The 16,277-nt window shown below is 42.9% G+C and overlaps 1 protein-coding gene across 11 annotated transcripts in view; it reads left to right on the top strand.

The window, feature by feature from the left end:
• The window catches only part of sox5 (SRY-box transcription factor 5), a 322,851-nt gene extending 308,164 nt beyond the window's left edge, over positions 1-14,687 (top strand). For all 11 annotated transcript variants that reach the window (XM_078553632.1, XM_078553638.1, XM_078553630.1 and 8 more), the window contains 2 exons: positions 9,024-9,240; positions 12,061-14,687. In XM_078553632.1, the coding sequence (XP_078409758.1) occupies positions 9,024-9,240; positions 12,061-12,367 (524 nt within the window). In that variant the 3' untranslated portion in view covers positions 12,368-14,687. The remainder of the gene's footprint in view (positions 1-9,023; positions 9,241-12,060) is intronic.
• Positions 14,688-16,277: the final 1,590 nt, after the last annotated feature.

Raw genomic sequence — 16,277 nt, 5'->3', positions numbered from 1 at the left:
GCCCATTGAGCCTGCTCTGGCATTCGATTAGATCATGGCTGATAATTTACTTCAACACCACTTTCCCGCACTGTCTCCATATCCCTAGATGTCATTATTATCCAGAAATCTATCGATTTCTGTCTTGAACATACTCAATGATTGAGCTTCCACAGCCCCCTGGGGCAGAGAATTCCAAAGATTTCCCACCTACAGAGTAAGAAATTTCTCCTCATCTCAGTCTTAAGTGGCCTACCCCTTATTCTGAGACTGTGTCCCCTGGTTTTAGACTCACCAGCCAGGGGAAACATCTTATCTACATCCCTGTCATGCCCTGTAAGAATTCTGTAAGTTTCAAGAAGGTCAACCCTCATTCTTCAAAACTCCAGGGAATACAGACCCAGTCTCCCCAATCTTTCCTCATAAGACAATCCCACCATCCCAGGGATTAATCCAGTGAACCTCTCTTGCACTCTCTCTATGATAAGGGGACCAAAACTGTACACAAAACTCCACGAGGTCTCACCAAGGCTCTGTACAACTGATGACACTGCAAGATGACACTACAGACCAGTTCCTCCACCAATGGAACCAAAAAGACCCAGCGTTTGGAATTGTTTTCATAGGGATGGATGGAACAGGGACAAAATTGGCCCTGCTGGGGCCACTGCCCTCCAGGATCATGACACCCACCTCATATACCTACCTCGAAGGCAGCCAAAGTGTCCCGATATTGCCCAGCTTTAATCTGGAAAGTCTGCACCTGGAAATCCATGGCTCTGCCTGGTACAGAACAGGTGCACTCTTTTTCAAACACTGACAGGTCATAACTTAACACCTCCAAATGCCTCAGGAAACCTTCCCATCAATTCTTCACAAACCTTGAGCTTTTTGTGACATGCAACAGTCACAGTTTAACTGACCGCTGACCTCGCCCACTGGGCTGTTGACAGGAAATGCTGCATGCCTGTTCAGTGAGTCAGCCAATAACAGTAACAAATCAGTGTGAGGCTTTGCTACTCTGCGGTCAAGCTCACTCAATTGGAAAACATTGACAGATGCCCCATACGCCACTTTCCCGCACTATCTCCGTATCCCTAGATGTCATTAATATCCAGAAATCTATTGATTTCTGTCTTAAACATATTCAATGATTGAGCTTCCACAGCCCTCTGGGGTAGAGAATTCCAAAGATTTCCCACCTACAGAGTGAGAATTTTCTCCTCTTCTCAGTCTTAAGTGGCCTATCCCTTATTCTGAGACTGTGTCCCCTGGTTTTAGACTCACCTGCCAAGGGAAACATCTTATCTACATCCCTGTCATGCCCTGTAAGAATTCTGTAAGTTTCAAGAAGGTCAACCCTCATTCTTCAAAACTCCAGGACTTGTTACACTCAGTACATTCAGTCTTTGTGTAGATTTCCAAATACATTGCTTCAGTTTGGGACAGTGCATAGAATACCCTGCAGACCACTATATATAGGATCAGCAATAGTCAAAAGGTATCATCTGTTTTCAGAAGGTTAGCAGTTGAGATCAGATAGTTGTGAATTGTGTGGGCCCAAGGAGGCAGCTAAGTGTATTCCAAAAGCAACATTATATTGCGACAAACAGCAACTAATGTCGGCAGTAAAGGGATAGAACAATGAGTAGCAAACGGGTTTATTGTGCAAAGCAGTGCATGTGTTAGGCTGACATTTTGCACAGGCTCTCGAGGTTTCAGCTGACATTTTAAAAAGCTTCTAAGGAGTCCTTAATATACAAACAAAATCTCGTCTTAATATGTTACTCTGTGATGGTTCTTGACCAAAGGAATACATTTGATGTTCTGCTGCTTCTCTTAGTATGCGAAGATTACAAAGATTCCCGGGACTACATAGGAGTTGAAATTCGATACTGGGTAGATAAACTTTTTCTCACGGACTGACAGGTGCTTTGACAGCTGATGCCAATCTATAAATTGGCCTTTACTAGTGCAGCAAATAGTGATGCCAATTTGTGCGTTTTATCATTTTATTCTTTCTATATCGTCTTCTGCTGTTTGGATTTCTTACTGCATGCTTTCCCTCTCCCTCTCTCTGTAACCTCCTCCAGCCTTACAACCCTCTGAGAATCCTGTGTTCTTCCAACTCGAGCCTCTTCCCTCACTCCACCATTGGCAGCCATGCCTTCAGCTGTCCAAATCCTAAACTCTGGAATTACCTCCCTTAACCTCTCCAACACTGTATGCCTCCTCCTTCTCCTTTAAGATGCTCCTTAAAAATTACCTGTTTGACCAAGCTCTTGGTCACTTGTCCTAACATCTCCTAATGTGGCTCAGTGTCAAAAGTTTGTCTGATTATGCTCTTGGGGAGCGACTTTTACTATGTTAAAGAGGTTATATAAATGCAAGTTTTTATTGTTTTCATGCAACTGTCATGTTACAACTATATGACATTTACACCCAAAGTGGGAAAGATAATTAATAAAAGAAACGAGAAGAACAAAAATTGATTAAACAATGATTAGAAGCAACAGCAGTTTAGAAAAGGGTATTACAAAGGTAGAATGTGCCCTTATTGGAGATTCATAAAAAGCCATCTTGTTGCAAAACTTAAGAAACAATTCCAAAAAAACTGAAGTTAAATTCACTCGATACAAAAAGGGGAATGTCTTCTGAATGTAATCGCGTGAATGTTAATCTTGATATTTTAGATTGATGAGCTGTCCTTTTTTTAAGAAAAAAATTCAGCGTTGGTCCATTTGTTCATTTCCCTTTTCTTTGTGCGTGTGTAATAGGAAACGAGCAGAGTCAAACAAAAGGGTCACTGTTGTAGCTCTGGCAGTTCGGATGGTAGCAGGAGGGCAGCTGTGTGCTCACAGAGGTAGGCTTCATCGAACGAGGCCTTATAGGCAGTGATCTCATTGAGGGGCTTGAATGCTGCTCGCAGGCATCATACAAATCCTGGGAAGCGAATGCTGCCTCATGCCCATTATGCCTCTGATACGTATTATGGAGTGGTTGAGGAGCATTTTTTGTGTGGCTCTCACTCCATTCTTGCGGTCATGTTGGACACTTGACAGTCAGCACGCCTCGTGTGGTCCATGTGTAATGTCTCCTGTGCCAAAAGAATGTGACACAATTGTTCCAAGCTTCTCTCCTCTTGATTTTAATCCTCAGACGATTCCCCAGGAAAGTATTCATTATGGAATGAGAAAATTAAGAAGGATGTTGGCAAAAAGAGAAGTGACTAATAATTCTCTTTAATAAATATATTTATATTACTATATATTTATGGTCAAGGTTTGGAGGAGTCACTGAGCTGACTGTGTGAAGGAGATGAATCACCACTCAAAGTGTGATAGGTACCATGGGCAGGTGGCTCTCTTTATAAGCAGGGTTGGGTAGAAGATGATCTTGGCAGCTGTTTTTAAGAGCAAGGAATTTTGGAGGGCTCCATTTGTCAGATATCCCAGGATTTTGAAGTTAGACTTGATGTTTCTTATTGGAGGAAAGGGGAAAGTATTTTGGTCAGAATCTTGTTATGATATGCATATGATCTGGGAGTGTTCAATGCTGACACTGCCTCCCCAAAGTGCAAACATTTTTAGTTGTGTTACAGCTGTGTCTCAGTTGGTAGCAATCTCACCTCTGAGTCAGAAAGTCCATGCTCCACTCCAATCTAGGCAGATACCTCAATGCAGCACTGAGGGAGTGCTACATTGTCGGAGGTGCCATCTCCCTGTTGAGATGCTAATTGAGACCCTATCTACTCTTTAAGGTGGACATAACAGATCCCATGACACTATTGTTATCTGAAAAGGAAGAATGTGCAGGGTTACGGGGAGAAGGCGGGGGAACGGCACTAGGTGAGTTGCTCATTCGGAGAGCTGGTGCAGGCACGATGGACCAAATGGCCACCTCCTGTGCTGTAACAATTTTGAGATTCTGCAGTTTTTATTTTGAAGAACCAGGGTGCTATTGCTAAATTATCTTCCCAGTGTCCCAATTTCTCCCTCAACCAACATCGCAAAGACAGATTATTTGGTCATTATCATATTGCTGTTTGTGTGTTCGCTGTGTGCAAATTTTCTGTCATGTTTTGTGCGTAACAGCAGTGACTACACTCCAGAAGTATGTAATTGGTTGTGAAGCACTTTGGAACATCCTGAGGTTACTGCAGTGAACTCCAACCCAGTAAAGGAGCAAAGGAAAGGGTCCTTTCCTTACATTGTGGGAAATAGGCAGTGGTGAGAATGACTTTATATTTCATAAGTCTTCATTCGAAAAGCAAATGCTAACTTATGTTACTAGTTTTACACAGTGAAAAGATAATGGTTAATGCTGGCTATCTGGTAGAAGAAGCAGTTTAAGTTAAAGTAAGAAAGGCGTTAGGGGAAGGAGGCGTAAGTGCACAGATCTCCAGAAGGTCAGCCACTTGAAGCTGCCTCAAGAATTCCATTGGGGCAGCCAAGAGAGAACTCGAAGGAAGTCTGACTGGTGACACCCCTGAGATGCACTGTGGAGGTGGGAGCAGGTGGTGCACTAGTGCAATCAACAGTTTAATGTGGCAGGCTGCTCTGTTAACGGTGCACAGCCAAGTTGCATAGTGTGATGCAAGGATGTCACCACGCAGCTGCTGAGAGCTGATCCAGCACTGTGCCGAAAGCAGGTCTGGTGCCCTGCGCACTCAGGACACTGCCTGCTTGCTGCTGCCAATTGAAATATGTGATAAGGGGTGGACTGAGGGAAAATTCCTGACCCTTGTGGTTTATGTACCTCTTGTTCACTGGGCGAAATTAAAAGAAAACCTGGATTGCGGGGGGGGGGGCGGGTTTGGGGGAGGGGTGGTGGTATGCAAGGTGTAATTGGACCTCATTACAATAGTTTTTTGAGTGGAAAATGGGGTGCAAAGCTCCTATTTAGAGGGTCAGCGTCTTGTGGCGCTAGCAACACATGCAACGCCAGGTTGGTCTGAGAGCTTTAAAGGCATCCGTGGTAAATGCCTAAAGCAGTTAGGTGTCTTTAAATGTGCAGAGAGATTGATGGGCAGCTCCTAAATTTAGTGGTTCTTGTATATTTTTTGTACCAGGACAATTAAAAAAATCTTCTTCTCCCTTTGCGAGTAACCCTGCCCAAGGGCTTGCAAAATCAAGATCACTGCTTCCAGGCTTCCATTCCTGTTGGATCATGCCAGCCATATGTTGGATATGACACTTTTCCTCTTTGTCATCCCTTCTGTCTTCATTGCTGCAATTTTTTGGGAAGCTGATTTCAACATTACAGTTAATTGCAAAAAATTCCGGAATACAATCTAGGCAATACAGGACAACAAGAGCCACACACATGGTTTCACATCCCCATACATCCATGTCACGCTAGCTCCTGATGCTTGCCCTTGGCTAATTTGGACAGCATATGAAGTAATGTCATTTATAATGAATCAAAGAATCACTTGCAATGGCTTCTGTTCCTGCTCCCTCGCTGGTACCTCTGATATCCTTCAGGGATCTATCCTTGGCCCCCACCTATTTCTCATCTACGTACCCCTTGGGTACATCATCTGAAGTTTTCACATGTACCCTGACAACACCGAGCTCTACCTCACCACCCTGTTTTGACTCCTCCACTTGCTAAATTATCAGACGGCCTATCTGACATCCAGTACTGGGTGAGCAGAAATTTCCTCCAATTAAATATTGGGAAGACTGAAGCCATTGTTTTCAGTCCCCAGTCCAAATTCTGTTCCCTAGTTACTGACTCCATTCCTCTCCCTGGCAACAATCTGGGATTAAGCCAGTCTGTTCATAACCTTGGTGTCACATTTGATCATTAGAGGAGCTTCCAACCTTCCATCTCTAAAGCTGCCTATTTCCAGCTCTGTAATATCGCCCAACTTTGCCTCTGCCTCAGCTCAACTGTTTCTGAAACCTTCATTCATGCCTTTCTTTCCTCTAGACTTGGCTGTTCCACTGCACTCTGGCTGGTGTGCCACATTCTACTCTCCAAAAACTTGAGGCCATCCAAAACTCCTTGTCCTTGTCTTAATTCACACCAACTCCTACTCCCGTATCACCCCTGTGCTTGCTGACCTACGTTAGTTCCTGGTCAAGCACTGTTTTGATTTTAAAATTCTCATCCTTGTTTTCAAATCCCTCCATTCCCTCGACCCCCTCCCCCACCCTCCCATCTCTGTATTTTCCTCCAACTCCACAATCTTTCTAGATATCTGCGCTCTTCTAATTCTGGCCTTTTGTGCTTTCCCTAACATAATTGCTCCACCATTGGTGGCCGTGCCTCCAATTGTCTAGGCCCCAAGCTCCAGAATTCACTCCCTACACCTTTCTGCCTCTCGACCTCCCTTTCCTCCTTCAAGATACTTCTTAAAACCTACCCCTTTGACCAAGCTTTTGGTCATCTGACCTAATATCTCCTAATGTGGCTCAGTGTCATACTTTGTTTTATAATGCTCCTGTGAAGTGCCTTGGGTCATTACGTTACATTAAAGGCACTATATACATATTAGTTGTTGTGCAATGTCAAAAGATAACTTGTAGGCCTGAAGATTTTGGTGGACATCAATTTGGTCAGCTGGGTGACTAGCACACTGCGAAATCCAGGATCCACCACACGTGGCCTTTATAGAGCGCACCCAAATTTCATTCCATTGAATTTCAATGGAATGGAAATCACCATCTGGGTTTTGCAAAGGACCAGCAGGTTATCAGTTTATGTCAGTCTACCCTGTGCTTTCTACCTTAAGTGGGCGAGATATTCAATACAATATTTAAATTACCTCTCTGTGTTAAGGACCACAATACAATTTTGGTCTTTCATTGGGTGGGGATGTATACTAGGCAGTGGAACTAAGCAGCTGGATCAACAGCCCTTAAAGGCACCTCCACAAGCCTCTCCACAGGTGTTTCAAATCCACTTTATCGTTGCTGGTACACGTGCTTGTTCTGCTTTTATCACATTCTGCTTTCTTACCTTTGCCACTATCAGCACCTTTTTTAGCCCTTACCACTCCCTTTGTCCTTTAGTTCATGACAGCTTTGTCAGTCCCTCCTTTGTCCACCTATCGCTGGCCTTCTATCCAGCTTCACCTGCTCCACCCCACTTAAACAGTATAAATTTCATCACATTTCCACTTCTCTTCAGCTCTGAAGAAGGAGCATATGGACTTGAAACATTGGGCAGAATTTTACGGCCCTGTTTCGGCGGGGACGGGACCGTAAAATGCGGCGGGCCGTTATAAATGCCATTGACAACAGCGGGAACGTAAAATCCCGCTGTCATAAAATTCTGCCCATTGACTCTGTTTCTCTCTCCACAGATGCTGCTAGACCTGCTAAGTTTTTCCAAAATTTTCTGTTTTGTTTCAGGTTTCCAGCATCTACAGTATTTTACTTTTACCACTTTACCATTGATTTTTTTGTGTACGGGGTCACGATGATGCGTGCCCTGACCACACAAATATCATCCTCATGGACCCCAACCCAGGATTGATCTGTTCACCCCCCTCCATCCCCATCTTGCCCCCCAAACTGTGACCCTGCTCCCCTTTAAGGCCCACTTCCAGCTTGGCTCTGCAGACCTGCCGCCGGATTGCAAGTCTTTCTTGGTGGTATTCAGTGGACCATTTTGCTTCAACCACATTAGTTAACAAAGGTCATGTAGTTCATTTTTTGTCTATAAGTTGTTAACTTGCATTATTACAGCATTGGATAGCATAACTTACTCTTAATAGGAGTGTTAATGTGACCAATAAATGGCTTTGTAATTGTTGGGTAGCAACTCTGCATAATTAATATGCATGTTTACTATTCAAATAACCCAACAGCTGCCAACTGGACAATCCCCCAGCCCCATTCTCCAGTAATATTAATTCAACTCCTACACAGGTTCCGGCTCGATAACCATGGTACAAAAAAACAATGTTTTCATATTAATATAAAAAGAACAACAGAAATGGGCTGCAACCCAAAAATCATGTTTAGAAGTCAGTCCTGACTCTTGAGGGTTGATTTTTTTTTTAAATGGGTCGCGGTGATGAAGTTTCCTCTTTTTAAGTAAAAATACATAGAGACCATTTTAGGAACTTGCACTCTGGGATTTTCCTGTGTCCCCACAGTTAGTTTCCCATCTGTTAAAATCATGGAGGACGTTCTGGGCTGGGAATGCAGTTTATGGTAAAACATCAGAACACGAGAAGACAAGGAATAGGTGTAAGCCGATCAAACTCGCGAGTCTGCACCTAATATTCCCAAGATTTCACTAGTCCTGTGTGTGCTTAAATGCAAGCTGTTTGGTAAAATAAGTCCCAATTTTAATCTGTGGCAAGAATATAGCATATGGAATGCTGTGAGGGAGGTGGGTAAGCATTAAAATAAGGCTTGGGCCTCACCCACATTCTGGAGTGGTATCTCCTATCCACCTGGAAGCATGAATTTGGGTGGCAGAGACCTGAGTGAACCATTTCTGGCACCGAGGTAGATGGTCAGGGTGGGATGTTGTGATCCTGATGCAATTGCTCCCATTCCTCCTGTTGTTAGTATGGCAGCAGGCTTGGTTCCACAAACAGCAATGAGACAAGTATTTTGAGTGCTGTTGAGTGAGGTATGAATGTTGGCCTGGAATGCTCTCTGACCCTTGACTGCATGCCTTAGGATCATGGAACCCACCTTGGTATTACTTCTCATCTAAAAAAAAAGCATCTGGGACAATGCAAAGTGCCTTCTATGCTGCACTGAAAAGTCAGCTGATACTATAGGCTCAAGTCCCATCACCTTCCGATTCAGAGGTAAGTGGCTCAGCGTATTGCAAAATATTTGAGACCATTGTATTTGTGTAATTGCTACACCCTTTGAACAACGTAGTCCTGTTTGATCTGCAGCTGAAGATTGTCAGAAACTGGTTAGACTGTTGTGTACATAACACATTAGGAAAAGTTGACACTCATGGTTTATGGAAACCAGGCCTTTCCTTGTGTCCGTCTTCCCAACCACATGACGCCACAAGTCTTTGCTGTGATTCACCTGGTCCAATCTCTTGTGGTACCACAGGCTCTCGTTGGAAGGCCATGACAAACCTGGAGAAGCAGCCGTACTATGAGGAACAAGCCAGACTCAGCAAGCAGCACCTAGAGAGGTATCCGGATTACAAGTACAAGCCACGGCCAAAGCGTACTTGTGTTGTGGATGGCAAGAAGCTGAGGATCGGGGAATACAAAGCATTGATGCGCAACAGACGTCAAGAAATGCGACAGTTTTTTACTGTTGGGTAAGAGAAGTCACACTTCAGTTGTCACTCGTCGATTTTATACCGGCCCGCAAAGCTTTCTCCAAGCAGATGCTCGAGCTCTGCAAATGGGGGCAATGAGGCAGCATGTCAGTTAACCAGGTCTGGGCACTAGTGTATGGGTCCAACCAGGATTCCCCACTTGATTGTGTTGTCAACCCCTATACTGTTAAAGGTTAGGGGAAGGGTAGAAGAGCCACCAAGCAGGGAACAAATGCTTCTCTAAAGGAGGATTGATGAAATGAAAAGGTCACTCTTACTATCCTCCTTGTACACTCCCTGCTCAATTATTTTCTCCCCTTGTTTTTACTTGAAGGCAAGGGGTGGATGTTCCACCAGGGTGTCTCCTGATGTCCTGCTGCAACCTTAACAGAAGATTGGTGGAAGCCACGCAGAGAGTGTGCAATCGTTCGTTTACATCTTTTTCCTGGGATTAGAGCATTACTTTATGAGATCATAGGAAAGGAGGAGGCCATTCACCCCCTCGAGCCTGTTCCACTATTCAAGTAGATCATGGTTGACTGTAGCTCAACCCCATTTACCTGCCTTCATTCCATGTCACCTTGATAATCTTTCCTAATAAAAGTCTATCAATCAAAGTCTTGAAAGCTCCAATTGCCCCCAGTATCCACAGCCTTTTGGGGGAGAGGGTTCCAGGTTTATATGACCTTTGATGTGAAAAGATTTCACTCCTAAATGGCCTGGTTCTACTTTTAAGATTATATCCCCTTTTCCTTGTTCTCCCCAAGCCGGAGGAAATCGGTTCTCTGAATCTATCCTCTTAAATCCATTCATCAATTTGAACACCTCAATTAGAACGCCCCTCAACCTCAAACTAATGGAATACAAACCAGGCTCTCCTCATAATTTAACCCTTTAAATCCCGTTATTACTGTGATGAAGCTGGCAGATTGAGAGAACCCCTGCAGAAATTCTATCCTTTGGAATCATCCTGGGATAATGCCAAGCAGCACAGACCTGAGTTTGAACTTGGAGCCTTTCCTTATTGTATCACTCATTACCATGTTGGGCAGTGGTCTTCATACTAAATCATTGGGAAAATTCCCTTCCCCTCTTTTTAAATTTTAAAAGCAAAAAAATGAAAAAAAAAATCATAGCTTTCAGTTACACTGTGGCAATCTGAGGGGAGAATTCTTTCCATTGGCCATCTGTAGAACAGGCTCAAATGTCCCAGGTTTGTGATTTTGTTATGAGTTAGCAGTGAAGGCTGCCTTACCCATTCTTGTTCTTATTCTTTCTATTTTTTAAAGCAATTTTACAGAGAAAGGCCAGCATTTATTGCCCATCCTGAGTTGCACTGGCATAGATAACAGTGGGCCCCCTCCTGCAGCTGCTGCACTCCATGTAGTGAAGGCACTCCCACAGTGTTGTTAAGACAGGAGGTCCAGGATTTTGACCCAATGACCATGAAGGAACAGCGATTATATCTCCGAGTTGGCATGTTGCATGACTTGAAGGGGAACTTGGAGATGATTGAGTTTCCATGCAATTGATGCCTTGTCTTTCTAGGTAGTGAAAAGCCATTCCTGTTAGAAGTAGCTTTGCACCATGAAAGACAAGGGCTGTGACAGTTCTTGCAGTGACTCATCGCAAGGACACTTCTGGCTGATGGAACTGCAATGCTGCCAATATACCACAATTAACTGAGGCCCATCTGCCTTTCAGGCTGTTTATTTGACAATGTTATACATCAACGAAACACTGACCTTATATAATTTGTATAATGGAGATGCATACTTCAACATACTTCCCCACTGCTGGGATGTGAACACTGATAGAGGGGAAATGTTAGTTTGCGTTATAAATAGTTGACTTTTGTCAGAATCTCCTAGTGGGGAAAAGGGATGGTTTGGGCCAATTTATTATTTATTTGGTGACAGCACCAAGTTCTCCAGTGGATTCTGACAGATTTCCTCACCACCATATTGAGGTTTTCCAATTTTCTGTCTTGAATATGAATCATAGTGTGTTGTTACGCTCTTGAATCTACAAACTTAGAGGGCGGTGGAAACAGATTCACAACGAAGTTTGAAAAGGGAATTACGTCCTTGAAAAGGAGACATTTGCAGGGCCATGGGGAACCAGTCTGGGCAATGGGCAAAGTCTGGCTCTTTCAAAGGCCCAATACAGGTACAATAGATTGAATGGCCTCCTGAAACAGAGGCTCTGCAGCACCTCCATGGGTGGGAGGGTGTAATTACAGTGTGAAGAATTTACATAAGGAGTTCCCAATACATATATGTGGGAAGTTGGTAGCATTGTGGTAACGTCACTGGACTAGTAATCCAGAAGCATGGGCTCATGCTCAGGGGCCAGGGGTTCAAATTCCACCACAGCAGCCCATGGAATTTAAATTCAATTAATAAATCTGGGATTAAAAGCTAGTCTCCGTAATGGTGACCACAAAACCATTGTCGATTGTTGTAAAAACCCATCTGGTTCACTCAGTCCATTGGGGAAGGAAATCTGCTGTCCTTACCTGGTCTGGCCTAAATGTGACTTCACCTTAACTTCCCTCTGAAATGGCCTCACAAGTCACACAGTTCAAGAGGAATTAGGGATGGGCAATAGATGCTGGCCTTGCTAGTAACATCCACAACTCACGAAAGAATACATTTAAGAAAATAGGGATGTATAATGGAAACCATCAACTTAAATGTGTGACAAAGTATGGCAACAGAAAATGAAGTTTGCCAGGACAGGAAGGGAGTGCAAACATAGCTAACCTCGCCAACAAGGACCCATGCCAATATTAACAGACATTTGTCTTTGTGTCGACAGGCAGCAAGGTCAGATCCCCATTACCACGGCTGGAGTGGTGTATCCTGGTGCCATTGCTATGGCAGGAATGCCGTCACCTCGGATCCCCTCTGAGCACTCGAGCATGTCCAGCAGCCCGGAGCCCAGCATGCCTGTCATCCAGAGCACTTACAGCCTCAAATCGGGGGAGGCCCAGGTGAAGGACGAGCTGAGGATCAATGACATGAACGGAGGGATGTACGATGAGTATGAGGACGAGGACGAGGAGGACCCAGATGCAGACTATGGCAGCGATGACGAAAATCAGGTGGCAGTGCAAGCTGACTGACGGGGGAGGGGCCAGGAGCTTCCACCGGCGATTTAAAATCAGTCTGTCTGGTGCATCCTACCAGGGGCCAAGCACATTTTGACTATCTGATACACTGACTGTTACTTAAAACTATTTAGTCTTAATAAACAGGACATAGTCAGAACTCTACTGGCTACTAGACCTCGGCCTATGGTACAGGCATGGGAAAAAATGATAAGCTATGGGTAAAACAATGCCAGTAAAATCAGCTGCTATCCCCGAGCACTGAAGTCTTACCCTCCTGAGCTTTGTCTAGACTGTCATTCTACAAGATTCTATAAATTCTCACTCAGGTACAAAGTGCCAACAAGTGGCTTGTGAATGTGTTTTGTTGTTTATTTTTGTGCCACAATAAAAGGTGTTTTTTGTTTTGTTTGTGTTTTTGGATGGATTAAGGAAAAAAAAGTTTTTTTTCGCTCTCAAGTTACCTTTGTTTCAAAGGAATCTATTTTCTTGAATATCAACACGCTGTTGCACCCTCATAGAGTACTTTTGTTTTTTTTTGTTGTTTGTTGCACACCATTTCAAAATGCAACTCTTAGCAAGTGCCAAAATGTGTAATTGTTGGAATTAGTTCATGCTCTTTCCTACAGACTAAAGCTAGGGATATTGTTGGGTCTTAGACAATCCCTGACACCTTTCCATACCAGCAGCTGTAGGAAAACTGTAGGTGCAGTTCTCAGGTGAAAGGGGGAATAACTGAAGATGTGTGAAACTTTATATTACGTGGATTCTATATGTGTGTGCGTGTGTGTGGGTGCGGGTGTTACGGTACTTTATAAGGTGTCGGAGACAGTGATAGCAAAGCAGCGTGGGGGAATGAAATTCCAGGTCCTCAAAGTCCACTCCGACTCCCTCCGCCGCCAAGCCGCCATTTCTCCCCCGCCGTCCTTTCCCAGCAGCCTCGCTGAGGCGGTCGCTTTCTTTAATTCTCAAAGTCTTTGTTGTCTGTGTTCGAAGCACTTAAAAAAAAAGGGCGTTGGGGAAAACAAACAAACATCCAAACCCGGAAGCGAGGCTTATTCCCGCCAGAGTTTGCCGCTTGCCAAAAACGGCGCTGATTTTGGCGTTTGTGCAGTTTGTGAAATGGATACCATACCTCCAATGGATTTTGGGAGTTAGAAATTTTCTTCCTCCTCACCCAAATAATGCGATTTTGGATAAAATGAAAATAAAATGGCTTTGTTGTTAAAGGCGGACTAGCTGATCATATACTGCATGTCAGTGTTTAATTTGTATTTTTTGACTGTATTTTTCAATTTTAACTGCCTCTTCTTAATAGTGTACAATGATGGTCAGCTATTCCCCAGTTAGTAAGTTATGTATAATTTATTTCCTCAGTTCTATCTAATTGATTGGCAATGCAGCATTCTGTAGCTGTAGATATTTAAGCCTGGTAATTTAGATATAAAGTTCTTTCTTTTTTGTTCTTTAAGTCCTAGTGATGTCATGTTATGATGTTTAATCAGCAGGCGTGAAAATAATTGGACTGTTTGTTGGGACTGAAATGAGACCATTCTCTTAATCTCATTTCTATTTAATTGTCATGGTCATTTAGAGCTGATTCGCTAAAGCACTCTGTAATGAAAAAGACAAAAAAATTGCCGATTTAAAAAAAAGAACCAAGTGTTTTATATCACTTTATGTAAAATGTGAAACCAGTTTTTTGTTTTCTTTCTCTCAACTGTGTGAACAAATTTCTGACTTGTGTGGGGCTTTAGTCTCACATTGGCTGGGCCTTTTCCACCATTTTTTTTCGGCGCTCTGTTTATTTATGTGACTCTAGACTACAAGAGTACTTTGTTTTAGCTCCAGGAAGGTTTCACCATGATTTCATGGCTGTGAGCCGTTTGTGATCTATATGCCAACAATGGAAACTGTGTCGGAGTTTTGTTTTTTTTTGCTATTTTTAATTTTATCCTTTTTTGTTTTTCGTTTGGAACTCTCGTTTTGCTGGCATTTTGCATTCTATAATTCCTGATCTCAGACTACTCAGTTCTACTGATGCTGTACTGTTTTTTAAAAAAAAAATGTATTTATTGGCCATCATTGGCTTTAAAAATTATTAGACACAGATTGTGTTCAGGAAGACAATCAAATCGAGTGGAGCTTAAAACAAAGTAAACTGAATCTACCATCTCACTTGAAATTTAAAGAAAGATATGTAAATATAACATAGAATTATAGATTTATATTTTGTTCATAACACATAGTGTAATATAAGTTGTATATTTTCATGTTTTTTGTTTATGTTATCATTCATGCCACAATAAAAGCAAGAGTACTTGTACTCTGAAAAAACAGACATGTGTTAACGGCATCTGTTTCTGTCTTACCCCCTATAGCCTTTAGCAGTTCCAGACACTAATAAAAAGAACCTCGTGCTCAATGAGCCCTCTAAATTTTCTTTGTTCTGCGTGGCCTGTTTATTTCAGTGCGCAGAACCTTTAAATATTTTTTGCGCGGATGTGCGACATTTCAAAGTGGGCAGCTTGTGAGTGGCCAGCGTGGTACCTTCATAGCCGCACAGACCTGCAGTTTAAAGGGATTATCGATCATGCTTTATCTTTGGATCTGTCAAAGCATTTGTGAATTTTCTTTTTCTGAAAAGGATCCCGAAGTGAAAGGATGAATTGAAATGTATTACATTTCATCTGCTATGTTTCTCCAGTGAAGTCAGCAACACATTTTTTTTTAAAAAAGTGAAAGGCCATGGGTTTGTACAACGCCTTTCATGACCTCAGGATGCTGCCAAGTCTTTCCCAGCCAATGAAGTAAATTTGAAGTGAAAGGCAGTGACCAATTTGCACACAGCAAGATCCCACATTCAAAATGAGATAAATGACCAGATCATCTGTTGCAAAAATGTTGATTGAGTGACATATTGGCAGGAAACAGGGAGAACTCCCCTGCTCTTTTTAAAATAGTGCCATGGGGTCCTTTTTAAGAGGACAGGTGGAGTCTACGGTTTATGTCTCATTCCCCCACACCCCACATTTGAATAATTAATGTAGAGGTTAAGGCAGGATTAAAATCAACTGAGAACTGACATCCAGCTTCAGTGTAACTGTTAACTTGTCCGAATACAAAATCTAGTACAAAGTGAGTTTGTGTGCATAGCCGGACTAATTCAGCAACAGGATAATATGCACTGTTTACTATAGCATTGCTCATTACACATCTTTAATTCTATGCTGTTTTTGATCCAATTATGATTAACAGTAAGGTATTGCTTTCCTGACGAGATATTTCCCCAACTGAACATCATTTCAGTGTCCATGAATTTATACTGCCTTCACCTCCCATTCTCTGCTCATTCTCTTCCTCTTCTACTCCATTATCAGAACCCTGATTAATTTTCCCTCAATTCATTGCCACACGTGGGCTCTTCTCCAACCCACTTGAGCACAATGTTGTCTAATCTTCATTTCCACTACTCTAGCCTGATTCTTCTCCATTTTCTTGCCTCTATCCAATTTGCTCCATCACAATGTTTTTTGAGCTGTTTTATTCCTCTGTGTTGATATCACCAATGTTTGCTTCACAATAACCCTGGCTGGTTCATCACAGCCCTCCTTGATCTTTTACTTCCATCTGGTCCCTCACAATATTGCCTGTTCTCCTCTCCCAAACCTCCCAATCTGGATTCCCTACATCCCTGCCATCCATCTCCCCAACATCTACTTCAACATAACCTCTGCTTGCTCTCCTTACAACAACAGCTTGCATTTATATAGCATTTTCAGCGTGGTTTAAAAAGTCCCAAGGTGCTTCTCAGGAGTGTTATCAACCACCAAACCATGTAAGGAGCCCACAACCGTGATCGAAGAGGTAGGTTTTAAGGAGCATCTTAAAGGAGGAGCAGAGATGTGGAGGGGTTCAGAGAGGG

The sequence above is a fragment of the Cetorhinus maximus genome, chromosome 12 (genome assembly GCF_964194155.1).
Source record: "Cetorhinus maximus chromosome 12, sCetMax3.hap1.1, whole genome shotgun sequence".
Classification (NCBI taxonomy): domain Eukaryota; kingdom Metazoa; phylum Chordata; class Chondrichthyes; order Lamniformes; family Cetorhinidae; genus Cetorhinus; species Cetorhinus maximus.
The sequence above is the reverse complement of the archived record's forward strand: the minus strand, read 5'-3'. Positions and strand labels throughout refer to the sequence as shown.